Genomic DNA, 26,711 nt, shown 5'->3' on the forward strand with positions numbered 1-26,711 from the left:
AATGTAAGTAAGTTTTTCAAAGGAATGTCCAGAGACCCTGACTTAACTCATGTTTTTCCACTTTTGCCTTTCCTTTGGGCAAACAAAAATTTTGTCATGTTTTGCTTTGTTCTCTTCTAACAGATAGGTTGCGAACATTGTATGTAGGTTGTTTAATTCTATTTTCTACCTCATCATTCTCTGCCCACCTCCATCATTTTCAAGGATCTTTCTTGCTTAGGCAGGAGACAAATATTGAGTGGACTGAGAGCAATCAAACCAGTCTGCTTAAATGCAAAAAAGAAGGTGATTCAGGCAGATTCTTTCCTTGTTAAAAAAAGAAAGAGGCTGCAGACTCACTCTGAACGTAAGACATCTGAACACCTTTATTCAGGAGTACAAGACAGTGATTATTGTACGTAATCCTAGTACTTTGGAAGAAGAACTGGGTGGGTTTTTTGATCATTTACTGGCAGGACACGTGATTCCAGCACAAAGATTTGTCTGAGACATGGAAACATCTGTATTTCACCAGAATCACAGAGGATAACTTTCAGAATAATGAACTATGCTTTTTTTTATTGGTGGTTTTTACCCTACTATTTCCCTAAGAGGTTTTGTAATTGATGAGCTTCATCATTCCAGTTAAGGAATGGAAAGTGCAATTTACCTTCCTGAAAGTCTTATCAAGAACATTTTTCTTTTGCTCTTCCTTTCTGAAGAGTTCTTAAGTGTCTTGGAATCTGCTTTGAGTTTCTTGGAGTCCTCTGAGTGAAAGATGCAGAATTCCTATTCACTCTTGACTCAGCATTATTGTTTATATGCGGGTCAGGTGAAATCTGTTTGTCATAGCATCTCTCAAAAAGCCAGCATTTTTTTTAGATGTTTGGACAACTTGTTTTCATGCCTGACAATTTGAGACTTTGATTGTTGTAGGCCAGGCTGACGGCACTTTTTTAATTCCTTACATGACTGTACATGCAGCGCACAAGAGTATTGCTTCAAGACTGGTTGTCATTCCCTGAACAGAGTAGTAACTTTTCTGAGGGAGGTAGTTGACTCGCCTATGTAATGGTGCCTGCTAGAAGATAGCTTGTTGGAATCAGATGGAAGGTTGCTCTACCTTCTAAATAGAGACAGATGCCTCTTTCGTTGGTTAGGAACTCACCTCAGCTATCTGTGGTAAAGCTTTCAGGTGGTTTGGGGCTCAGTATAGTGACAAATGCATGTCAGGCTTCCATCTATACATTCATCGTTGCAACATGCTTGTCAACAGCTAAAGTCCTGGGAAATCCTGACCCTTCTATAGTTAGCAGCCCATCTCTAAAAAAGATACATTAAATGCCATGTATAATAGTTTGTGTCTTAGCTGCTTTGGTTTCTGAACACATGGCTTACTGATAAGCTCTTTAAGTTACTGGCTTGTTGAATGGAGGATGTAGGATAACATTTCTGAGGTTTTTGGTGATATTGCTGGAGCTTTTGCAGAATGTTTGAAATCTTAAAATCTGCAAAGTGCTTACAGGAAGCCTGGTTTGCTACTGCGGTAGGCATTTCACAGTTGCTGAAACACCCATGACATGCTGGCTTTGGGAATACAAACCTACAGTTTTTAGCATGCAAAAGGTTCTGGGACTCTTCTGCAGGTAAAGCAGTGTTCTTGGTGAGCATTATCACCCACAGTGCTTCTGGATGAAGAAATAAACATTCAAGAGAGGAAAAAATACGTATCTCTAAAAATTGTTCTTTTTGAAGTTATGTTGTCTGCATATTCATGTCCTATCCTCCAGATTCTCTTCCTTTGAGCTTTAAGAGCCTTTCCAGATCTCTAGGACTCAGAGGGACTGAGGCTGCAGGGGATGCACATTATTCTGGTGTGCTTCACATAGGAAACAGGGCTTGTGCATATGCTCTAGGCAATCCTGAGGCAAAAACTCTGTAGTTTGAGTGGTTAGCATCTTATGCTCGCAGCATGACTGTGTAATGAAACAATTTGAAGAATAACAGTTATGTGTGAGTAAACTTTATTTGGTGCCTTGGTGTATTGCCCATTTTAACTTACAGAAAGGGGGCATGTTCTGTTCTTTTCTGAAAAAGTTAATCTCAGCTGACTACTAGCATTGTTTGACAGACTGCTTCTTTAAGCAGGGAAGGGAAGATTTTCTCAGTTGTTCAAGCAACTAGCGTGGATTTATTTATTCTGCAAGTTTTAGGTGAGATGTGCCGTTTTCCAACAATGTATCCCTGTGCTCATCTTTAGCCGTAGGACTTTGAGGCTTTATCTTTAGCAGTGTCTGTAGTGTCTTCATCTGCAAAAAACCTTAAATCCTCATTTTCCATCCCTTTGAGAACATATCCAGGATTATTTGCCTTCCAGATAGAAGTTTACTCCTTTACAACTTTATATTGTCAGAGGTTTTTAAATGTTTTATTTTGGACTATACACTTAATACTTAAGAGGTGAAAAGTGGATTATTGGAAGATTCAACTAGCAAAATGTGATGATGCTGTTCTAACATTTAATGTGTGACAGGATATTTAGCTATTGTATTGTGATTGACCTCTTCCGAAGAGATTCAGGTTGAAGTTGGAGACTTTAAGTATCTCTGTTCAATATTCACTTTTTAAAAAACTCCTTAACTGATTAAACAGCTAATCTTTAAAAGCTTCTGAGGTTTTTCTTTTAAGTAGCAGTGAAATGTGGAGGCTTACTGTCTTCATTGCTTTTCCAAAAGGAAACATCCTGAAGGAAAGTGTGTACAGACTAGTACATTTCCAGACAGTATACTTCTGTGTGCTTTTTAAAATAATGACTGAAGCCTCTTCCTTAAGTAGTCTCCTTCTCTAAAAGTAAAGGCAGCTCAAAATGAAGTAAATTCTGCAGATTTTACCTGCATGTCTTGGTCTTCTCTGGCTCTTGATGATAGCCTCAGTATTAATTAGAAAATTCTGTTTCTCGCAAACAGTAAGTTGTTAGGCTTTTATGTGGCTGTTCCTGTCTTTGCTAAAATGAGGTAATAATATTCCTTTCTGTGCAAGTAATCCTCTTTACTAAACAGCACTTGGATGTCATTTAGCAGCATTGCAGTGGAAAATGAAATTCTTTTCCTTCCAATTTAGAAAAGGCCGTAGTATTCTATTTTTCAAGAAAACAATAGCATTAAGCTTGGTATGAATGCTGTAATTTAGTAATTACATTTGCATAGCAAAATTTCTCCTGCTGTTCAGCTGGTTGTACTTCCCATCCTTCCCTTTTTATCCAGATTTATTTGTGGTTTTATGCTGTGATCATAGCCAAAAGAGGAGCTGTATTTCATTAGTGAGTCAAAAGAATGTATAAATTTTTATTAGTCAAAAGAATGTTTATATTTTTGTTACAATATACACATTAGACTATATATCATTATATATTTTAATATTAATATACATCACAATGTGTATTTTTATTAGCTTGCAAAACTTAATCCCTTGATTAATTCCTAATTTCAGCAGGACCAGCACCATAACAACCATTTACAGATCAGACCATCTATTTGTAAAGTAATTTGAATTCCAGTCTGCTGAAGCATTGTGTCTTGCTTATATTTATAAAGTTTTTTTGATGATGGTGATTGAGGTTTTTTTTGATGATGATGATTTCGCATTGTTTGTGGGAAACTGTCCATATAGTTTTGATATGTGCTTCAGCAAAGTACGTCAGTGATAGTGTTGGTTGATCATGAATGCGTACTTCTGGTGCTTGAGAGGAAGAGTTTCTTAAAGTACTGAACATCTTGTACATCATCCCATGAGTGAAAAATACTGTTGCAATTAGATGAATTGAGGTACTAGGAAATTTTTAAAGAACAATCCTTTTCATATTTTTTCAATATTTTAACATAATAGAGATAAAAATGATAAATATTTAAAGCTCTGTCATCCCCTAGAAATTAAGTGTATTTATATTTCTTTCTTCAGTTTTGGAAGGATATTGTTGAGGATATTGAAGTTCGTGATCTAATTTCTGACAGAAGCAAATCTCAAGGTGAGACATCTTGACTAATCTTAATAAATACGTGTTGGTAAATATAGTAAAGGAAGGACTAAAATTTATTTATTTATTTATTTACTTTGTAGATATTCCATCGGAAGAATGGATTTGGGAATCCTTATTTCATCCACCTCGCAAATTGGGCATTAATGATATCGAAGGGCAGCGGGTACTTCAGATCGCAGTGATTTTACGTAATCTTTCTTTTGAAGAGGGAAATGTTAAACTTTTGGCAGCTAATCGTACTTGTCTTCGGTTCCTGCTACTCTCTGCTCATAGTCACTTTATTTCTCTACGGCAGTTGGGGCTTGACACGCTGGGAAATATTGCAGCAGAGGTAATGTGCTTCAAAACAGAACAATTAAAATATACTTTGAGAAAAGCATTACTTCAGTAATTAATTAAATGAATTACTTTTTTACTTGATCATTGGATGAAGCAGGAAACACATTATTCTCTGAATTTGTAAATAGCAATTTGAAAACAAGTATTCAGAGCCAAAACAAAAATACAGACTGTATGTGTCAGTTTGCTAAAATAGAATCACATGGAGATGACTGATTGTATAGGGAGATGCAAGATATTCATAGTGCATAATTTTCAGTTTAGTTTCCCAGAGAGACGAAAAGGAATTTAGTGAAATTCTGCAGACTGTACACTAGGTTCTTCATTTTATAATTATAACCTTTAGTCATAACTTCAAAACATTTGAGAAAAGAGGTGGTAGAGGGTTTTATGCCGTGGGTAGTGGGCACCAGTAAGCTAGCCATATGTCACTGATGATACTGCCTGAATCATGTCAGGCATCCTTTTCTTTTCAGAGAGGTTTGAATATAATAAAATACACTATTTCAGTGTGTCATATAATTGTGCAGATAAATTACACAGATTTTATAGGTAGACATGTTCAGATGTTCTTTATATTTTAAAATACAACAGATAAGTAAAATGGGTAGTATCAGAGAATGAGACTTGAAGTGTTGATCTGAATACACTGCTGAATATTGAAAGAAAGGTGGCATTTCCATTTACCATGTATCCAGCTTTTCTTGAATAAGAGAGAATGTTACATATTATAATGTCTGAGAGCTCTGAGAAACAGAAGGTAGAAACAGGATGAACAATTGTGATAGTGTTTGGGAAGGAATGTTTGTCATTACTCAAGGTCTGTTCATTGTTGGATATTAAAATATATTTGTGTATACTGTTGACTGCCTGGGAGTAAAGTTACTTTCCTTACTCTGAGCACTGGAAAGCGTAAATTAAACTACTACTTCGGAGCAGAAAAGGAGGGGGCTCAAAAAGCTAGCTACAGTAAAAAGCTCACAGAGTTCTGTTTCTGTAAACACAAATGTTATTTATATATGTGCTGCATTTAAACACTTTTGAATTTTATATTTTTATATGCACATTTAAGGATTTGAGCCATTAACACTATGGATAGTGTTAGTCATAGATTTTTTTTTCTTTCTCATCAGCTTCTTTTGGATCCTGTTGATTTCAAAACTACTCATCTAATGTTTCACACTGTTACAAAATGCCTCATGTCAAGGGATAGATTTTTAAAAATGAGAGGTAAGATCTCTAGTTATTCTTGTTGCTGCATTAGAATCATAATTATTGCTGTTTAAAATTACTTTGTATTTGTTCTTTAGGCATGGAAATCTTGGCAAATCTTTGTAAGGCTGAAGATAATGGTGTCTTAATTTGTGAATATGTGGATCAAGAATCCTATAAAGAGATCATATGTCATCTCACGCTACCAGATGTGCTGCTTGTAATCTCAGCACTTGAGGTGCTATACATGCTGACAGAAATGGGAGAAGTGGCCTGCTCAAAGATTGCTAAAGTAGAGAAAAGCATAGGTAAGGGAGAAGCAAAATCTATTACTCTCACTTATGTAGGAAGAAGGCCTTAAGAATATATCATGTTCAGTGGTTAAAACTGTGGCTTGCTTGTGTGTGTGTGTGTAACTTAGTGATGGATATTAGAATAGGAAGTTTTACTGAAATTTATTCTTTGTGTCCTCAAGAAATTGATGATGTTAATAACTCAGGAAGCTAAAACTTGTGAAGTCTTTTTTTTTTTTTTTTTATTAAATGCCATGAAGTGTGTTTAAAAAAAAAAAAAATCTACAGAAGCGTACAGAGGCTTGTTTTCTTTCAACACATGGCAATTTTAAAGCAAATCAGTATTGTCCCAGCAGCATTCATTTGTCTTGTCCTAATGTCGTTGTCGGTTTTACATTTAATACTTTAGATACATTAGTATGTCTGGTTTCTATGGACATCCAGATGTTTGGACCTGATGCACTTACTGCTGTTAAACTCATTGAACATCAGTGCGTTAGCCAGCAAGGAGTACCAGATGTAAGACCACAAGTAATGGATCATGGTTCCTCACAGGCCCATGCAACAGGTGTGCCAGGTTAGTATCACTGCCAGAGAACATACTCTTCTACAAAACTTCCTATATGGCATGTATGATTTTTGTCTCCTGTAGGTTTCTGATTAATTTACATAAATAAGTATAGCATTATGCATAACATACTGTATCTTTTTCAGACACTTGTTCACAAAGCAAATATAAAGCCATGGTAGGCAAAACTGTCGTGAAACAAGCTTTAAAGTAAAATATACACACCTTATTTTAGCTTGTTCAGTGGAAGAAAAAGTATCCATTCCAGATTGTCCCCACAATTTGCAGAGAATTAGAGGTCCATCTTATATTGTATTTTACACAGAATATTATTGGGCAGTAACACATGGTATTTGATAGAATTGCAGAGATGAGTTAGGCACACAGAATCATGCCTCTATTGAAGCTACTACACAGCTTATTGTGATGTGAACCAAACTTTAACTATTGTTAAAAACTTTAAAACTGTTTTCTTAATTGTAAATTAAAATGTAATTATGATTATTTTTTTGCAGTTTTATTTTGGGATTAAATACAGGCACTTTTGAAGCTGTTGGCACAGCTAACTATTATTGGTCAGGGGGAATAGCATATGTACCCCATTCTGTCTTTGCTAATAAAAAAAAGCACGTAGCAGTATACCACAAGTGCACACGATGCAACATAGCTATTCATTCTGGGGGAAAAAATGGAGAAAGGACCATTATGACAGACAGTGGCTTGATGTGTGAGCGTACTGCTTCTGGAATGGGTGTGGATGTAACAGTGAAAGTGCCTGGAAAAGAATGTGACTAAGGGAATGAACAAGAGGGAACAGAAGGAACCCATGTGACATCGCAATAAAATCCTTTACGTTATATTTGCTTCCACTTAGGAATTGGAAAAATAATAGCTGTGTAGTTGTGCCTGTTCTGGTGGAGTATTGTGCCGCTTTTAAATCATGCTCAGTACTCTATAAAGTACTGAGATCATGGATCATGATTGTGAATCTGGAAACTGTTGTTCACTAAGTGCTTACATCATGATTGCACTTCAGTGGTGGCTCTGGCCTTGGCATGCCCTGCTTCACTTTGGTAAATTGTGGTGCAAATCTTTGTGACTTGCCTTAGCTGGATATATCCCTGCTTACAAACACAGGAGAAAGTGTACCAGTGAAAGTCATGGAGTTGAAGTTCTTCATTCAGGAGGACAAAATAGTTTCAGCATATTTTGTTTTTTTTCTTCCCCTCATTGTCCACAGCCTCCAGGACAGCACCACATGTTGCTCCACCACCAGGAATAGTAGAAATAGACAGCGAGAAATTTGCATGTCAGTGGTAAGTGTAGAGTTTTATTCAAATACTTCAATGAAGAAGAAAAACAAAGAAAAATGCCTGTATTCATGTGTCACAGAACTTTCTACCCTGCTTCTATTTACTGTTAGACACATTTTTCTGAAAAGTATAAAGCAAAACATTCTGTCATTGCTTTGAAGAAGTATGAAAGAGAAATCTCAACCAGAATATTTGCTCTTCAACAGCTGGTACTTGAAATTAGTTGATTTCTCTCTTAGAACAGAATTTAATTTTACTTTTAACTCTGATCTTGATTTTATTTATTTTTTAAAATTGTCAAGCAGCATTATCTTTCCATGAGTGTTTTCATCTAGTAATGTGTTGCTGTATTACTACACCAATATAAAAGCAATTGTCAAATTATGAAGCTAGACCCTGGCGAAACTCTCATGTGATAGTTGTGAACCTCGAGGAAGTTAAGGAAGATCAAAGCCTTTTCCATCCAAATTGTCTTGCTTTCAACTAATACTGTTGTTGTCAGATATTTAGAGGGAAACTATTCTGCCTGTGATCTTCATGTGGACTGAGGATGATCTTTCTGAACTATTTGACTTATGTAACTCTACTCACATTCTAAGTATTTGTATTAATTAATTCCTGATGGACCCTTCCACCTCTGCTGCTTCACAACTCGTGTTCATCAGTTGTCTTACTGATCAGACAAGGGCCCTCAAGATAAAGTGGGTAGAATTTGTCAAAGCTTAGTTAGTGCTTTAGGTCATGATTTAGTTACACTTCCAGCAAAGCTTTGATTGTATGGTGGAAATGTTGCAGATTCTTGTTGGTCAACTGATGTTGTTCCCATGCTTCTGTTTGCATACTGCAAAGTATTATTAATGTGTACTGCTGAAAGACTGGGAAATTTCACATTTAGACATTTAAACAAGGATACCTGGAGTTTGAATCACTGCGCTCAATTTAGTGATCTGCAAGTTGTTTCTACCCAAAGCTAGTTTTCTGGGCTCCCTTTTAATTAACGGAGTGGAAGATTCCCCCAATAGTACAATGAATTGCCTTCACGTGCCTAGTTTCTGATGAGATTACGAATTACCTTCTGGTGCCACCTTCTCTCTATTGACTACGGAGAGCACTAGACATCTAGCTTTCAGCAAGTACAGTTGTTGGCAAGGTGAATTTTGCACTCTGTATAAAATGCAAAATAGAAGTTTTGACTGTTAAAATAAGTATGGGTAGGCACCATACTGCAACTGCGTGATACCATCAAATGACAGAAAATACTGAAGCAAACCATAGAGCATTACATCAGGAAGATTTGGAATGGCTGCTTTGGTTTTGATTCTGTGTGCTACTGCAGCTGTCAGTGTTGAATACTATTATTTTGTACTTGATTTTCTTCTGCTTAGTCTTAAGTAGATATGAGCTAGTGAACAATAAAAATTAACATGTAGTCCTGAAAGTTCTCCTTAAATACTAACTGTGCTGACAAAGAAAAAAAAAAAAAAATCTGCAAATCGAGAGCAGAGGAGTAGCTTTTTCTAAGTATTTTCATCAATGCTAATGTGGAGTGTCTTACATTTATGTAAATTTTCATGATATGTTTTAGTCATTGCTTCCTATTGAGAGAAATGGGAAGATGAGTAAATCATAGCAGTAGAATTTAGAAATGTTACTATCTCTTGGAAGCAGCAGAAAGACAAGGTTATTTAAACTGACTTTCCTGGATATATTATTAGCTAGCTTAGCCTGAATAGGAGTCCCTGTAAGGTAAGTGCATATGACAGTAAAGTGCTAATCACAGATCCCATTTCATCATTGTAAGTCCTGAATATCTTCAGTTCGCTGGTACCAGTAATAGCGTGTCAGCCTAATATAACATACCCAACTGGACAATCATTTGTCTGATATGCCAAATTTAATTAATACTTGGATTTTCTGTTACATAGTGTGATCTCAACTTTTTGTAATAGTAAAATTGTAACTCAATCGCAGGAGAAATGGGATTATACTTAACTGGTTATGAGGAAACACAATTTAAAGAATGTAATAATTTGCTTTTTCTCTTTTGAAGCACCTAGTTATATTAGGAGTGTAGGACTCCCCAAAGGAGAATGCAGTGTAGTTTCCCAAAGTGTTAGCACCATATAGTAAATGTTGACAATTTAAAAAATATTTTTATTCTGAGTCTATATTCTGGTACTGGTATTTGAAGCATTGCATGAGAGTTGCTACTGATCTCCATTTGCTGCTGGGGATGAACCGTTCCCATGTCTCTGGAGTGGAATAATGGATCTGAAAGGAAGAAAATTAAACTGATAGAAAACGTTTCCTTCTCTCACAGCTTCCTGGTTGGGGGTTGGATGGTCTGTGTGCTTGTAGAGTCTGGAGGAGATCCAAATACTTTCTCTCCATTAGGCAGAACAGGCTGTTGAAGGATTTTATTGATGCCTGTGTAGTGCGGGACTCCAGGAATGAGAGTGTGTGTGTTTGGTGTGCATACTCTTTTAGAATCCCAGTCCCCTCTCTCCTGCCTTCCCACCTCTATCAGAATGATAGGGTTGAGATTAAAATACAAGTAAAACAAGAGGTAGAATAACAAAGTAAGACTGCGGTAGCAGATCAGTTAACAAAATCTTGGTTTTGATACAAATGTGGACTTTTGATAGAAATTTCTGACAAAGACTTAGCTAGCATTCACTCCATCTTTTGCTGAAGTAGAATTATTAAGAAATAAAAATAGAGCTGTGGGGAGGAGATGTCACCAAACAATGCATTCTTTTATGGTTTTGTTTCTGAATATACAATAAAAAAGCCATGTGTAGAGACTACTTTGCATATAACATATGTAAATAAGATGTTGCATGTAAAACCGACTGCAGTGTTAGGGGTCCTATGTGTTTGAATCATGAGCAGTGAGAAAGAGAAAGTATGGAACAGACGTTTGACAAGACAATATCCTAAAATGCTATTTTCCATGTTGTTATCAGGTCTCAAAAGTCTCTCATACAGACAGAAGTGTTTTAACAACCCTTTTAAAAGTACTCTATTTTGCTTCATAGTTTATTTTTTCATCCTCAGGTTGAATGCACATTTTGAGGTGAATCTTGATTGCTCAGTCTCTCGAGCAGAAATGTACTCTGAATACCTCTCTACCTGTAGTAAATTAGCTCGAGGTGGAATCCTAACATCAACTGGATTTTATAAATGTCTGCGGTAAGACAAAAATTAATGCAACAATAAAGAAGCAATTGTATGTGCTCAATACTAACCTGTAGCTTTAGATTTCTTTGAGAAAAGATCTACCAAGTTGAGTTTGAAAGACATCCAGTTTGGGAATTCTACTTGAAACAAAAGTTTAGAGATTGTTTCATTTTATTTCATTCTATTTAAGGATCTTTGATAGGGTTCCTTCTCTGCTTATAGTCCTTCTAATTCTTTCCAAAGTAGTTTTTGGAGGTACTGTAGTTTTCACTTAGCTTGTATGAGTTTTTGGGCAACCATCTGGTGGACTTGTTAGTCCTCAATGATGAATACTCAGATGCTATTGGAGAATCCTGCTGTACCGCAAAGATGCGGGCATTAGTGCAGGTACTCTGCCTACCAGAGCAGTTAGTTAAAAACATTGTAAGAGGATTGAGTTACTGTGTTTATTAACATAGATTTACGTTGTGTTTGGCAGAACTGTCTTTCCAAATCATACAGTGAAGAGAGTAGAAGATCCAAGTAACAATGGTCAAGCACATATACATGTGGTAGGAGTGAAAAGGAGAGCTATACCACTTCCCATTCAGATGTACTATCAGCAGCAACCAACTTCGTCTACCCCAGTTGTCCGGGTTGATTCAATTCCTGATGTGTCTTCGTCTCCTTCGCCAGCAGGTTTTTACATTAATTAAATATCAAGTATTTTGCATTGATTCTGAAATGACAATAAAAGACAAAAGTTTTTGAACATAGTTTGAAAGTGTTGGAAGTTGGGGCCACATGTTTTGATTGATTTTATTCAATAATGTTAGGAATAATATTGCAGTATGTGCTTGCATGCCATTCTAGTATTTTACATGTAATCCATAAACTTGTCAGTCCACAGACAAGCCACTGTTGCTGCATCATTAATTCAGATGCAGTATAGCCGAGAAGAGAAACTGTTTCATATCTAATTACAAAATCAAGGGTTTTTTTAAAAAAATTGTTATGCTAATGTGTTTTGAAATAATTTTTGCTTCTTAACTTTTACTGTGTTTATGTCAACAGGAATCCCGCATGGGCTACCAAGCGTAGGAAATCACTATCAGAGGACCCCTATTAACCAGTCTTCAACTTTGACAGCAACCCAGATGTCTTTTCCAATTCAAGGTGTTCATACTGTGGCACAGACTGTTTGTAGAATTCCACAGAGTCCTTCTGTTCACACACAGCAGCAACAAAATGCTCCAGTGACTGTTATACAGAATAAAGGACCAATATCCTGTGAAGTAGTGAAGGCCACAGTAATACAGAGTTCTGTTCCCCAGTCTGCAGTTCCTGTTACTATTGCTGTAGGAGGAGCACCACAAGCTTCTAATCAAAACCACAGCGCTACAGGACAACAACCGTCTGTAACTGTTGTTAGTTCTCAGACATTGCTTCACCACCAACCTGTAATTCAACAACAGTCTCCACTGCATGCAGTGGTACCAGGACAGATACCTTCAGGCACTCCTGTTACGGTAATTCAGCAAGCTGTACCTCAGGGTCATATATTTGGCAGAGTACAAAACATACCAGCATGCAGTTCAGCAGTTTCACAGGGTCAACAGCTAATCAGCACATCATCACAACCTGGGCAGACATCATCTCAGCAGTCCTCTGCTGGTAACCAGCAACAAGATACAGTCATCATAGCACCACAACAGTACGTCACAACCTCTGCATCTAACATTGTTTCTGCCACCACAGTTCAAAATTTCCAAGTAGCAGCTGGGCAGGTGGTTACAATTGCAGGTGTTCAAAACCCACCAACATCTAGGGTAGGGTTTCAGAATATTGCACCAAAGCCTCTGCCGTCTCAGCAAGTTCCACCTGCTGTGGTACAGCAGCCGATGCAGCCACAGCAGCAGCCTCCACCTCCATCTCAGCAAAGCGTAGTGATTGTAAGCCAGCCAGCTCAGCAAGGTCAAACGTACGCACCAGCCATTCATCAAATAGTGCTTGCTAATCCAGCTTCTATTCCTGCTGGTCAAACTGTCCAGTTGACTGGACAGCCAAGCATTACTCCATCTTCTTCACCATCCCCAGGTCCGGTTACAAATAATCAAGTCCCTACAGTTATGTCGTCTTCATCTACCACTCCTCAGTCACAAGGGCCCCCTCCTACTGTCAGCCAGATGCTTTCTGTAAAGAGGCAGCAGCAGCAGCAACATTCACCAGCATCATCGCAGCAGCAGGTACAGGTACAACAACCGATACAAATGCAAGTTCAGTCACAACAAGCTAATACAGGAGTTGGCCAGCCTAACTCTGGTGAGTCTAGTCTGATAAAACAACTGCTTCTTCCAAAAAGAGGCCCCTCAACTCCAGGGGGGAAGCTTATACTCCCAGCTCCACAGATTCCTCCACCTAACAATGCAAGAGCTCCTAGCCCTCAGGTGGTTTATCAGATGGCCAACAACCAGGCACCAGGTTTTGGAGTTCAAGGACAGTCTCCAGCTCAGCAGCTGCTAGTTGGACAGCAAAATGTTCAGCTGGTCCCGGGTGCAATCCAGCCCCAAGGGGCAGTACAAACAGTACCCATTTCTAATTTACAGATATTGCCAGGCCAGTTGATCTCAAACAGCCCAGCAACTATTTTCCAAGGGCCTACTGGCAACCAGGTTACGATAACAGTTGTGCCAAATACGAGTTTTGCTACTGCAACTGTGAGTCAGGGAAATGCAACTCAAATCATTGCTCCAGCAGGAATTGCAGTGAGTGGAGCACAGACAGGAGTTGGGCTACAGGTGCAAACGCTTCCAGCTACTCAAGCACCTTCAGCTGGACAATCACCATGTACTGCTGCTCCCCCGTTCAAAGGTGATAAAATAATTTGCCAAAAGGAGGAAGAAGCAAAGGAAGCAACAGGTTTACACATTCATGAACGTAAAATTGAAGTTATGGAGAATCCTTCCTGCCGAAGAGGAGCTGCAAACACCAGCAATGGGGATGCAAAAGAAAATGAAATGCAGGTGGGAAGTCTTTTAAATGGGAGAAAGTATAGTGACTCCAGTCTACCTCCTTCTAACTCAGGGAAAACTCAGAATGAGGCCAATCAGTGCTCGCAAGTCAGTAATGGGCCATCATTAGAAATGGGTGAGAACGGAGCTCCTGGAAAGCAGAACTTTGAACAAATGGACACACAGGAAATTAAAAGTGATTTGAAGAAGCCCCTAGTTAATGGAATCTGTGATTTTGATAAAGGAGATGGTTCTCATTTGAGCAAAAACATTCCAAATCACAAAACTTCCAATCATGTAGGAAATGGTGAGATATCTTCAGTGGAACAACAAGGGAATTTGGATGCCACGCAGCAAGATACTGCCAAAGGTGATCAAGGGGAAAGAATTTCTAATGGGCCTGTATTAACTTTGAGTAGTTCACCTGTTGTAAGCGGTACACAGGAGGCTGCAAAACTGTTAACCCAGCAACTTAGTGGTACCAACACTGATTTACCTAATGGACCTCTAGCTTCAAGTTTGAATTCAGATGTGCCTCAGCAACGCCCAAGTGTAGTTGTCTCACCACAATCTACAGCCTCTGTTATACAGGGGCATCAAATCATAGCAGTTCCACACTCAGGACCTAGAGTGTCCCAGTCTACCCTGTCATCCGAAGTTCGGTCTACTAATGGCACAGCAGAATGCAAAACTGTAAAGAGGCCAGCAGAGGATAATGACAGGGAAACTGTTCCAGGAATTCCAAATAAAGTAGGAGTTAGAATTGTTACAATCAGTGACCCCAACAATGCTGGTTGCAGTGCAACTATGGTTGCTGTGCCAGCTGGAGCGGATCCAAGCACTGTAGCGAAAGTAGCAATAGAAAGCGCTGTTCAACAAAAGCAGCAGCATCCAACCACGTATATACAAAGCATGGTCACACAGGTATGTTGCAGTGTTCTTTTTATGTTTCTTCCAATTGTGATTCTGACTAATACTGTGAAATAATGCGGGTGCAAATGTAAAAGTCAGTATCTCTTGCATAGTGTTTAAAATACTCAGAAAATTATGGTTTCTGTTCTTTCATGGACTAAAGTTCTAATAGTTTGCATACTACTTCAATGTCAGTGACAATAGTGGAATTTAAAGTAGTTTGTAGCTTGATAATAGGCAGTAAGGAAAAAACTCCTGCTCACTGATTTCTTCCTTAAAGGATTAACTGTTTTGAAAACAAAAATAATTTGTTCTACAGTCTTGTAAAAATGTCAGTATTGTTCTGCATTTTATTCCTGGTCATTATTGCTTATGGAGGGGTGAGTATGGTTTCTTTGCAAGTTAATCACTGCAACTGCACCTGGCTTGCTGAAATGAGTTGAAGTTCTTGCATTTAAAGGTGGTCTTTAAAGGCTTGCTTCAGGTGTTCATTACAGTCAGGAGAAAATATTGTTTTGTAAATTTGTTGAAATACTTTGTTTATTACAAAATATTTGCAATGTTTATCCATAGAATAAGCATTGTTTGGGTTTTTTTTTTTTTCTGTTTGACAAACTTTGGAGGGATTGTTTGATTTTGGGGGTTTTTTCCTTGATCAACTTTTTTTAACCATTTGAAAGTGGTTACTCCCTAACACTTTATTAGAAATGAGGTATAACCATCATTTGTATGAGTGTTAATAAGTACAAATAATCATGTTTGAGATTATTCCAGTCTCTAGAATTTATTTTGATTTTGTACATGGACAGAAAATCTCTCTCCAAAAAAGTGTTTCTAACCTGAATAAGAGCAAAAAGTGTAGAATAGTAGGTCTGGTAGTCAGCAGAGTTCTGACAGACTGTGGAGAAATGAAATTTTGAGTGTATGTTAGTGCATTTTGACCTTGAGGTAAGACAGGTGTTTTATTTCCCATCTTCCTTTCTTGTTTGGTTCATTGGGGTTTTGTTTGTTTTTGAGAAGGTAGCAGGTATAGACCTTACGGACTTAAACAGAGCTAGAACTCAAAATTCAGTAAGTGATGGCTAGTGCTGCTACTTTTTCTGTGTCAAGATAGGTTTCTGTTGAAAGCTCTTCTGACTGTCTTTCATTTAGTTGTCAGAAACTAGGACTAACAGTTAACAAGTTTTCTTTCTTTGCTTTTTTCTTTTAACTGCCACACCGCATGGAGTTATGTTCTTAAAATGTCTTCAAACTCACCCATAAATTTTCACTTAGCTGTTATCAGAATCTATATTTTTCTGATACATTAGTTATTTTTATTTGTACTAGAAATGATGAAAATGAAAGTGTCTTGGCAGCATAGTGACAATGCACTAGATTTTCTATAGTGTGGATATATTAGCTATGCCTTGCTTTTTACAGTGAGTGTCTTTAGCTGTTGCACAGTTTGAATTTCTGTTCTAGTTTTGCTGAGGTTTTGGCTGGAATGGAAAATGGTATGGCTATGTCCCTGGAATGGAAGAAATGTTATCTGAGGTTATTTATTCCCTGGACATGTGGTTGACAAGAATTTTCAGTTGTGTCTCAGCTACTAAACTATCAGACTTTCAGATTTTTGAGAAGAGGGGAGTAATAGAGTTAATTTAATTTGTATTAGATAACATGTATCATGATAATAGAAAAAAAAAAAGAAAAAAGTGTTTTCTGTGCTGATAGCTTCTTTTTTTACACTAATATCACTATCATTAATAGTTCCTACGTTTTCCATTATCTGTACAAACAGAAACACTGCCAGCTGGGTGTGCCATTCAGTACAAATTTGCAGATCGAAACAACTTAGTTTAATGCCTGCTTTCATGAAAGTTAGTTCATTCTTCTGTCTGTAGAATGCCCTTCCTTTCTTCAAAATTACAGGAATGTGGGAGAAAAGGAGTTAATTAGTTTTGATATTGGTGAACAATCTAATTCGTTAGCTAATTGCCTTAACCATTACATATGGCTATTTATGAATCATGTCTCTGGTGATAATGCTAAGTACTGACTTATAGTAGAACACATTTTATAGTACTCTGTTCAGATACAGCGAACATTGTAGTTTGTCTTAAGGTTTTTAAGGATCTTCACCACTCCTTTAAAATTAATGTGATGGACTATAAACAGTGCCAAAATCAGCTTGACCAGCTCTTTTTTTTTTCTTTTTTGCTATTTTTCCTTCCCCCCCCCCCAAGCTGCTGAGCAGCTGCAATAGCCATTGGTTTTCTGGAAAAGCAGATGTTAAGTATTTCCAATATTGAGTCTGCTTTTAGGAGTATCTTTAAGACATCCAGAAATACTAAGATGTAGCCAAATTCTCATGAACTCAGTGTGAGATATACTGGTGACTTCTTTTGAGGTTAGGCCCTGTATAATCTCCTATTTTTTTCCCCTTCCATTTTGATTGTCTTCCTTGTATGATAAGCAGCTTCTTGTCCCTGACTTTTTGAAAGGCAGCAGCTAAGGAACACTTTTTTCACTTGAGCATCTGCACTGTTTTACCCTTTCTGCAGTACCTCATGTATACTGGCTGTCTTGCAGAAGAAATAGGAGAACACGGTTCTTTCTGCAAACAGTGTGAAATTTATTATGAATACAACCCAATGGAGAAAAACAGTAAGGGACAGGGAATAAAGGCAATTTAGCTATGCCAAAATTACATAGCTGCTGAAGCTGTTAGTGTGTGATTTCCTGTTTGCTTGTCATCTTCAAATTTTATTTTAAACTAGACTTTGTGTTTCAGAGAAGTGAGAACGGAATAGAAGAAGAAAAATTGTTATGAAATTAGAACCAAACAGGAAGGCTGGAAAAGGAGATGTAGAGGACAGAAGAAGGAGGAGAGTATTGCTTATGCAACTACAGGTGGATTAGTTGTCACAAATTGCAGAGAGGAGAAAGTAAAGATGCTTGGACTGAAGATAAGGAGGGGCAAACAAACAGGGGAGGAAGGGAACAGCAATGTGAAAAATAAGGAAAGCAAGAAAAAGAGTGAAAATCTTTAAGGGAATGTAAAAGTTAAGAGAAGATTTGTTTAATGATACGAATAATAGGCTGGTACTATATGTTTGGGGGGGGAATGTTGATTTAAATGGCCTACTAAAATAATGAAAATTATATATTTACTGTTTACAAGATAGTCCATGTAGTGCTATTGAAGTCCAGTTAGAAAAGTACAGGTATCTTCTGTGTATAACCTGTGATTGTTCCATATTAATTGTACACCTCAGCAGAACTCATTGAAAAATAACTACATATATACTGACTCTAAAGATTTTTATTCTAATGGAATAGAATTATTTTTATCCTAGTTCTTTTTATTCTAGTGGAAGGTGTCCCTGCCTATGGCAGGGGGGTTGGAACTAAGTGATCTTTGAGGTCCCTTCCAACCCAAACCATTCTATGATTGTATGATTTTTTGCATTTTTATAAAAAATTGGGCTATGGGTATGTGGGTTATGTCAGAAGAGGAACATATGATACACACAGCGTTGCAATTTTTTTTTTCTTAAATCTCCATCTGTATTTCGTAAGCTCATGAAATGTAGTCTGAGAGGAGACAGAACTGGCCCTTTACTTTATGGCTTCCTTTTCTTTTAATTCTGTGTTCCCTGTTCCTGGATTACTGCTTTCCTGAGGCATTGTGCTGGACCGGTGGATGAAAAAGAAAAGAGCAGTTACCTACCTGTGCACTTTCTTTTCTTTTCTTTTCTTTTCCACTTTTTCTTACTCCTCTTCAAACGCCTCCAAAACATCTGTTGAACATAACCACGTCGGTTTGTCCCAATTGGCGTGTGTTTTGAAGGAATACTCTGATATCACGCCAAGTTCCTAGAAGTGAGCAAATCTGATTTAAATTGCTAAGCTTATCTGGCTTTTAAAGTAATCACTTCTCTGCTCATCACTGTCATCCCCTCATAAACAATACATGCCCATTTCTCCTACAGCCACCCACTTGAAACATGCTTGTGTGGAAATTTAGGTGGCAAAAACTGAGAGCAGTGCCTTGACTATCTGCTTCTGCTTTCTGTTGATTGGGAAGCTGAGAATTACCATGCACCAGAAAGCAGGTGTGTAGCCCCCGGAGGTGTAATTCATTCCTAGCCGCAAAGCAAATGAGTTTCTCAGCTGGAAGTACTGAAATACAGAATCTCTATGCTTTTATTGCGCTTCACTTGTGAAGCACACTGTTGCAAGGAGACTTAAACTTCAGTAATCTAACAAGAAAAGAACATTTACTTTAGTGCCTACCCATATACCTGATCCCTTCCTCACACTCAAATCTTGCTATATTCATTTTGAGTTTATAGGTTACCTTTTTACATATGTTCATTATCATGAAGAAGCTATACATAAAATTTTGTAATACCAAACTGTAAATCCTATGATACTTTAAAAAATATTTTTACTAATAATTAACTTTTTCTCATTGAGTTAAATGTATTTACTATGGGTGTGAACTTACTAATAGTGGGATAAAAAATGCATCCTAATGCTTTTAAACTGCATATGGCTGTATATGTCAACAGGACCCCTATCACACTGGGATGCAGTGTGTTCTCTTGTTCATGGCACAGTGGGCCTTTTAAATAAAATGGGCAAGTAACGTGCTGAAATAGTTATCCATTAATACATAAAGGGAATGGCACCATTGCTTCTGTGAAATGGAGGTGGAGGCCATTTCTGGCCCCCAGCCATAGGGTTTGTTATTCCTACCACACAGGGAGCTTGTGTGCCCAAATGGAGGAGCTCTTGTACATAAAAATAAATCACTAACTTTGTAAACAGTCCATTTTAGTTAGCAGAAAGCTGGTTAGCTTTAATGACTATGCTGGGCTTCCTTCCCCCCCAGTATCTCAATCTGAAGTCACCCAGTCTAGAGATAAAATCTCTTTCTGCTTATTAAAGGTAGGCTGTAGTATCTGTTCTGTGAGTAGACTGTACAGACATGAAGGGTTTGTATTGTCGTTTCAAGAGTTCAGTGCAAACCATACTGAGATAGGTGATGTTGCTAGAGGTCCCTTTCAGTCCTGAGAGCAAGTGAAATCTGATTTGCAAAAGTGCTAAGTGGTGGCAATTGTAAATCATATCATGGAGAGGTCTAATCTGAATAATAAACAATGCCATGAAGTGCTTTCAAGTGTACTAGAGTACTGGGCATTTGATTTCTTGAGGAACCTGGAATCATTAAATGTTTTTGCTAGAGAAGATGATTTGTGAAATCTTTATGCCACAAGGGAAATTTTTTTTCAGTGTTACATCTCCTAGAAAGACTTTATTAGGAAAAATGAAATGTCTGTCATAGTTCTGTATGTTAAAGAAATAGGTGAGTTGACATACTCATTGCATGTCAGTACTGTAAACTAGGTAGCACATAGCAAGTATTTCTAGGTATATTTCTGGAAATAAGGAGTTACATTTCTGAAAAACAAAGACTATACCTAATTCTAGTGATGGCCCCATGTATTATGCATTACTAAATAGATATATGAAATTAGAGGATGGGACAAAAGAAAACAAAATTTAGCAGTATTTCTGATCCCTTGAACGAAGAGAGGAAAGCTTTGAGATGTTTGAACATAGAACTTACGCTTCTAGAACAAAACCTAGGGAAACACATGTCATTTTGCTTTATCTGTTGATTATTTTAAAATATACCTTGTAGGCAAGCGATAAATTTGACTTAAGAACACAGGGAAGTTGTAACCGCCTAACACTACAAGTTTGAGCAAAACTACTCTGTAGTACAGCAGTAACATGAGAATTCTAAAAAACAATTATTTTACCCATTTCTTTTCAATTTATCAGTTTTTTTTCTCACAAAAAGGTAGAAAGAAATTGGAGAGGAAACTGAATTTGAACTTTTTGTCCTGCAAATTTGTTTCCCTTTCTGTGCTCTTTCATTTTCAGCATGTAACATTTTGTGTTGTGTCTCTCAGATCCCCTTGTTTAAAATAAACAATTTTTAATGACACTGTATTAAAACCTTTGAATACCACTAGGAGAGCTTGCCAGAAAAACCCTTGAGAAAATTCATAATTTTGGATTAATTGCAGGGTTTGCTTAGAATGCAGTAAATAATACATGAACCACACATTGAATGATGAGAATTAAATGAAACACTGAATTAATTCAGTAAGCTCAGCACATTAAATGAGATGGAAGTTCTATAGGGATAAAAAGTTGCATAAAGACCATCATAATGTATCAATACCAGGATGCCAAGTGAAGGTTGTAAAATAAGCTGTACTTGCTGACACCTGTTGATTTTACTTGCAGCTTCACTTTAAAAATGCCTTGTTAAAGGGACGTGTATCTTAAAAGGTTACACTTGTGTTTACCTTCTGTTAAAAGATACATTGTGAAGATTCATCACCCAATCTGTAAAATAGCTTAGATGAAAATCATTGCTGAGTTCAAAATAATTTGTAGTTGTGACTAACGGACTCGAGTCCTTTCTTACAACTTTTCACGTGCGCAGATCACAGGCCTCACACAGTAATTGTTTTGCCTTCAGGAGTTTTGCTGAGTTTTACCTTATTTTTATCAGGACCTATGCTTGGATATGCAAAGTGTTTTGGTTTTGATGAGGCTTTCTTTGCTGTCTTTTTGGTCATGTTAGAGTTGTAAGATCTGTGAGAGTTACTAACTCATTACCTTGTGTGACTGTTGTCCACAATGCCAATAGAGAGCAGCAGGAAAAAACTTAAGATCAATACGCAAATGAAGTAGTATAAGTTGCACTTAACTGTTTGTTTCCTTACCGTTAAAGTCTAAAGCTATTCAGTAACAGCTGTAAAGTTGTAAAGAGAGTATTGTGTGCACCATTTGAAAGTGCTGCTTTTATAATATTCTTAAACACAGACTTGAAAGTAGTTTTGTTTGGTCTCTTTAAAAGTGCGTTACGTTCCTTTTCTAACAAGGGAAGAAAAGGATGTTAGTTTTTCGTTCCTAGATAGTATTTAAAAGCTTCACTTTTTAATTTTCATCTAGTCTTGCTGGCCAGAGCTTTCCAGGAAAAATAAAGAAGAAAGCAGTATTCTGACATAAATGTTGCTCTGAAATGGAGAATTCCATCATTCAGTATCTATTATTCAGAAAAAGAAATAAAATTGACATATATTGGCTTTGGTTTTATCTTCTTTAGGTCACTTTTAAGATTATTTTTATTCACTGTTAAAATGTCTTGTAACATTGCAAGGGAGCAAGGGGAACATCTTTTCTTTCTGAAATGGTTATATTTCACTGTATACAAGTTGTATGGCATGTTTAGGCATTCTGGGCATGTGGCTGGTTTTACAAGAGCCTGAAAAATTGTATCATTTGCCAAGTTTTATAGCGAAAATGGTATGTCATAGTTTGAGCCTACTGGTCTTTGATGGTGTTTCTTCAGCATTGTTGAATGTACCTTTTCTTACTCACTCTCTAATACAGGCTGATGTGTACTAATGCCGCAGTTCAAGAATTCCACAGGTGCAGCACATAAACTCATTTAATCAAAGAACATAAAGCACTTTTAGCTGTATCATTGCTCGTTTTACCACTTTTAGCAATATTTTCTCCTACATTTATGTAGGAAAGCAAACTAGTCCCTGTGCTAATGATATTGCGACCCCTTGCATTTGCATGTTTTTTTTCTTTTCTTGAAGAGCAAATGAAGCCTTTGCAAAATAATGCTAACCTTTCCTCCACTATTGAGTGCCCTTGAGAAATTCCTTTGCGGTCATAATTCTGTATTTGAATTTAGGCATAAGGTTTAGTAATTTGAATATTAGAAACTTCTGCATAAATACTGCAGTGTAAAAGTTGTATGTCCGTCCTGTTATTGTGTCTATTAATGCTTATTCAGAGTTCAAAGTGCTAAAATCTGAAAACTTGTGGTGGATTGAAGTGTAAAACAAAAGATCTTTGGACAAACAGTAAACTGTATGTCAAGTCTTGAAATAAGCCCTGTTTAAAACTGTGTTTTAACTTTTTCTACAGAGCACACCTGCAACGTCGATACCAACAGTGCAAGTACAGGGCCAGCAGATCAATTTGCAGCCACCTTCGTACACTGCAGCAAGTCAGCATGCAGAGCAAATGAAAAAACCTGGACAGAACTTCATGTGTCTGTGGCAATCTTGTAAAAAGTAAATGGCTCCTTTATTTAACTACCTTTTACTAATATGTAACAGATGCTTGTATATAGAAGGTGATTCTACAAGTTCTATCCATTCTGTTTCCTTAAGTTACCTTATACTTTGTCAGTGGGGAAAGGTAAAAGTGTTGAGCAAGCTGAAGCTGAGATGAGGAGTGATAGACATTTAACTGCTCTCAATTATTCTTCAGAGCATAAAATGAGTATTATGTGGCTTTCTTGTAATGTATTGAGTCTTCAGTAATAAACAAAATATTGACATGTAGTTAAGATTTAAAAAAAATTCCTAGCTCTGAAGCTTGTTCTCTATTGCAAATACAAAAATAGTTACTGTACTCCAGTTACAAATCCCGTCTTGACATTTTCTTGTGTTTCCAGTTTTGCAAGAGCAGGGTGTTGCACTTCTATGGCCTGGTCAAAGTCTTATTTAGATTATGACTAATTTTAGTAATTAAGATACCATTTGTGTGCTACGGGACTCCATTGTCACAAAAGGAAATAAAAAGGAACTTAGCCTTAGGACTGGACAGTAATGATTAGACTTTTTTTGATTTGTTGTTGTCCTTAAAAGGAGTGAGTTAGCAGACTTCTGGATGTAGGCTTATAAAAAGATGATACTATCCTTGTTATCAGTATGTATATCTTGACACTGATTTTTAAAATAGCATAGGTTTGTGAATATGCTTGGTTTTCAGTGAAGGGTACAGATGGGTGAAGCAAAGGTAGCTGTCACATAGCCACTTTGAAAACAGTGAGAAAAACTGCATAACACACAGGATGGGCATGAAAAAGTGTGAGACACTTCATCGTTGTAGGACAAGACAAAGGGGGCAGAAAGCTGGTGTGTAGACATTCAGAAAGTTGGGATGAAATGGTGGAGAAGTTTGAATGTTTAGAAGCGCAGGTGAAAATGAGGCATTTGAACAGAATTAGAGGAATACTGAAGGACACTTAATCTGTAGGTCCCTGAAGCTGTAATTTCTGTTTCTTCTATTCCTTACAAACCTGATTCAGAGATCATTAAGTCAATGCAAGACATACTGATTTTAGATAAGACTCTGACTGGTACTGCAGAGATCTAGTGCTTTTCAAATCATTGCCCTATTTTCACCTTAAAAGTGATTTTTGTTTCTTTGATAGGTGACACTTCCCTATATAAGAAATACATGTAAGGCTTTACTTACTTTTTACTTTACTCCTTTCCTACTAATAAATATAACTGTAGAACCATACTGTACTGGGTGCACAATAGATGCATAAACACCTGTGTTGGTACAAGAGTGGGTTGTACTGAGGTGGAAATGAAAAAAAGCGGGGGCGGTTTCTTAGCAGAAGCCTCATCAATTTATACCATCTTGAAGAGTTTACTGAACCACAGTTTTAAAGCATAAGTTAGTCACCAGCTTTCTTCTTTGTCTAAAGTTACGTAGGATGAGTTGTGTAGAGTTGAGGTGACATCTAACCATGGAACAAGCTGATGTCACGTGCAAACTAGAATGTGAATATGAGCAGACAAATTTTGGGGCAGGAGGAGGAACAGTACAATTATGATTACCTTACATTATCAGTCTTTTTGTAAGTCTGTCTTAAAATACTATTCCAGTAGGTTTTCCTGAGACTGAAGTTAAGGGCTATGAGGCCCATATTTTACAGGTTGATCTCTACATTTTATTTCAAAGATTATTATTTCTGTTGCTTTAGTTTCTCCTGTCATTATTTACTGTACTGTTTTTTGTTCATGATTAAATCTCATTATTTTCAAAAGCCTTCAGAGATTTTTGCATTGATAGATTGCAGTACACGTGACGCACAGCTCTTGTTCTTATGCTGTCTCTCACTTTGAAAATACTTATTTCAGTCCCAGCCTAAAAACAGTTTAGATAAACATTACACTCAGCGTTCTCTGTGGTGGAGAGCCAAAATGTTGTTAGCACCTTCCTCAAATGTGTATTGTTTACTCATATTCCTTCAACAGTCTGATTAAATACAGGACTATCAAATCTCCTGTAGGCTTCCTGCTTCTAACAGACATAAAGAAGAATCTGGAATCACCACCTGTTACTGTAACTTTTATTTACAGCTATCAGTGGTTTTAGTGAGTTCTTTAAGCAGGAAACAAAAAGATTCTTTTGAGTGAGTCATTAGTCTATGTGAACTTTAGTTCCACCACTTGGTTTCATTCATGATTGCTTAGCAGGTTTTTTTCCTAGGTATTAAGCAGGCAGGTTTATCATAGTAAAATGAAAGAGCAATGTTTCTTTCATGGTGTTCACAGTTAACTGGAAAGATGTGACGTGAGACAAATTCGACGCAGTCATTTGCACCTGCTTGTCTATGCATGTTCTTTAGTTTAATTCTCACAACATACTAGCATTAAGTTTTCCTTCTAGGATGTATTGCAGAAGGCAGCAAAGACTTTCAAAAACATTTTATTAAGAATCAGAATTATTAAAAATAAATAAAATAGTATGTTCTTTTCCTACCTGCTAACTTGGCTGCTGCAGTCAGCAGCATTCCAGTGGCGTGGGTGTGGGTTCTGCTGTCTTGTTTTTTAGAACTGAATTAGGAAACATTAGGCCAAGATTTTGAAATAAAATGCAACAGCTTTAGTAGTGGCTGAAGACCACAACCAGATCAGGCCCAATTATGCAAATAGTTGTAATGACTGGCCTCTCACAGATGTATTCAGGTTTAGTATCTGAAGTGGAAGTAAAACTCTAAAAGGTGTCAGTCAGCACACTACTTTGCATTGAGGATGTAACAGACAGTAGGTGTTTTCCTTTGAAGTTCAGCCCTCTGCAAGTACTGCTAATTGTATTCAGCTTAATGTAAAACCTGCTATTTTGTTTCACGGGTAGGTAGGAGATGGCTGCTCTTGAATTGCTTGGTATTTAAAAAGTAAATTGGAAATGCTCTTGAATCTCCATTGCCTGTCAAGTCAGCTATTAATTTAATGTTCTGTTCAGCAACTAAACAGAATGATGGAGAAATTAAGTGGGAAACAAGAGTCTAGACTCAACTGACAGTATTCTCAGTACTTGAGCTTTTTTTTTATTACTATGTTTAGGTGTTTCTTTAAGGAAAAATAGTTTTTCTCTGCAAAATGGTAGTAAATTTGAATCTTTACAGATCAGTGGTTGAAGTATAACACTGAATGTATTATACAGTGAATGAACCAACATAGCTGAAATAGCTTAATTTTTCTCAAAGCCTTACCATGTTGAATAAAATGTTTTCAACTATATTTTGGGTTTCACTTATGCCATAAAATTTGTTTCAACCATGCCAGCAATTATTCATAAATAGGTTTGTGCCAGTCTTAAGTTTACATACTGACTTTTCCCTTTATCGTGGAGAGACATCTTTCTGTCCTCTGAAACATCAACTTTTGCTGTTGAGCCAGTGTAGATGTAAGACATTTGACTTTCATTTCCTACTATGGGCTGTCTGGACCAACAGCAAGAGGCAGGTATTTCTCCTTCCTGCCTTCCCTTCAGTAAGAGCTGAATGCTTTTTAAGAGAATGGTATCTATTGCCCATGCAGAACATAATTGCTATGTTACAGGTGGTTATTGCAGTAGGATTCAGTTTATAACTAAGACTTGTCTCTGGGTGAAATTAGCTCTTTGACACCTTTACAGGGTTCAGGTAACAGCAGCTGTACACTTAGGCCTACGTATTGATTTGCAAGTTATGTTTGCATAAGGGACAGTATTGAA

The 26,711-nt window shown here is 37.1% G+C and overlaps 1 protein-coding gene across 1 annotated transcript in view; it reads left to right on the forward strand.

Moving 5' to 3' along the window:
• Window positions 1–26,711, forward strand: part of ARID2 (AT-rich interaction domain 2) — a 111,789-nt gene that overhangs the window by 69,922 nt on the left and 15,156 nt on the right. The window contains exons 7-16 of the mRNA XM_054827822.1: window positions 3,937–4,003; window positions 4,096–4,346; window positions 5,488–5,584; window positions 5,665–5,874; window positions 6,269–6,436; window positions 7,668–7,743; window positions 10,798–10,932; window positions 11,399–11,598; window positions 11,974–14,834; window positions 22,836–22,984. Coding sequence (XP_054683797.1) covers window positions 3,937–4,003; window positions 4,096–4,346; window positions 5,488–5,584; window positions 5,665–5,874; window positions 6,269–6,436; window positions 7,668–7,743; window positions 10,798–10,932; window positions 11,399–11,598; window positions 11,974–14,834; window positions 22,836–22,984 — 4,214 coding nt within the window. The remainder of the gene's footprint in view (window positions 1–3,936; window positions 4,004–4,095; window positions 4,347–5,487; window positions 5,585–5,664; window positions 5,875–6,268; window positions 6,437–7,667; window positions 7,744–10,797; window positions 10,933–11,398; window positions 11,599–11,973; window positions 14,835–22,835; window positions 22,985–26,711) is intronic.

The sequence above is a fragment of the Grus americana genome, chromosome 1, assembly GCF_028858705.1.
Source record: "Grus americana isolate bGruAme1 chromosome 1, bGruAme1.mat, whole genome shotgun sequence".
NCBI lineage: Eukaryota > Metazoa > Chordata > Aves > Gruiformes > Gruidae > Grus > Grus americana.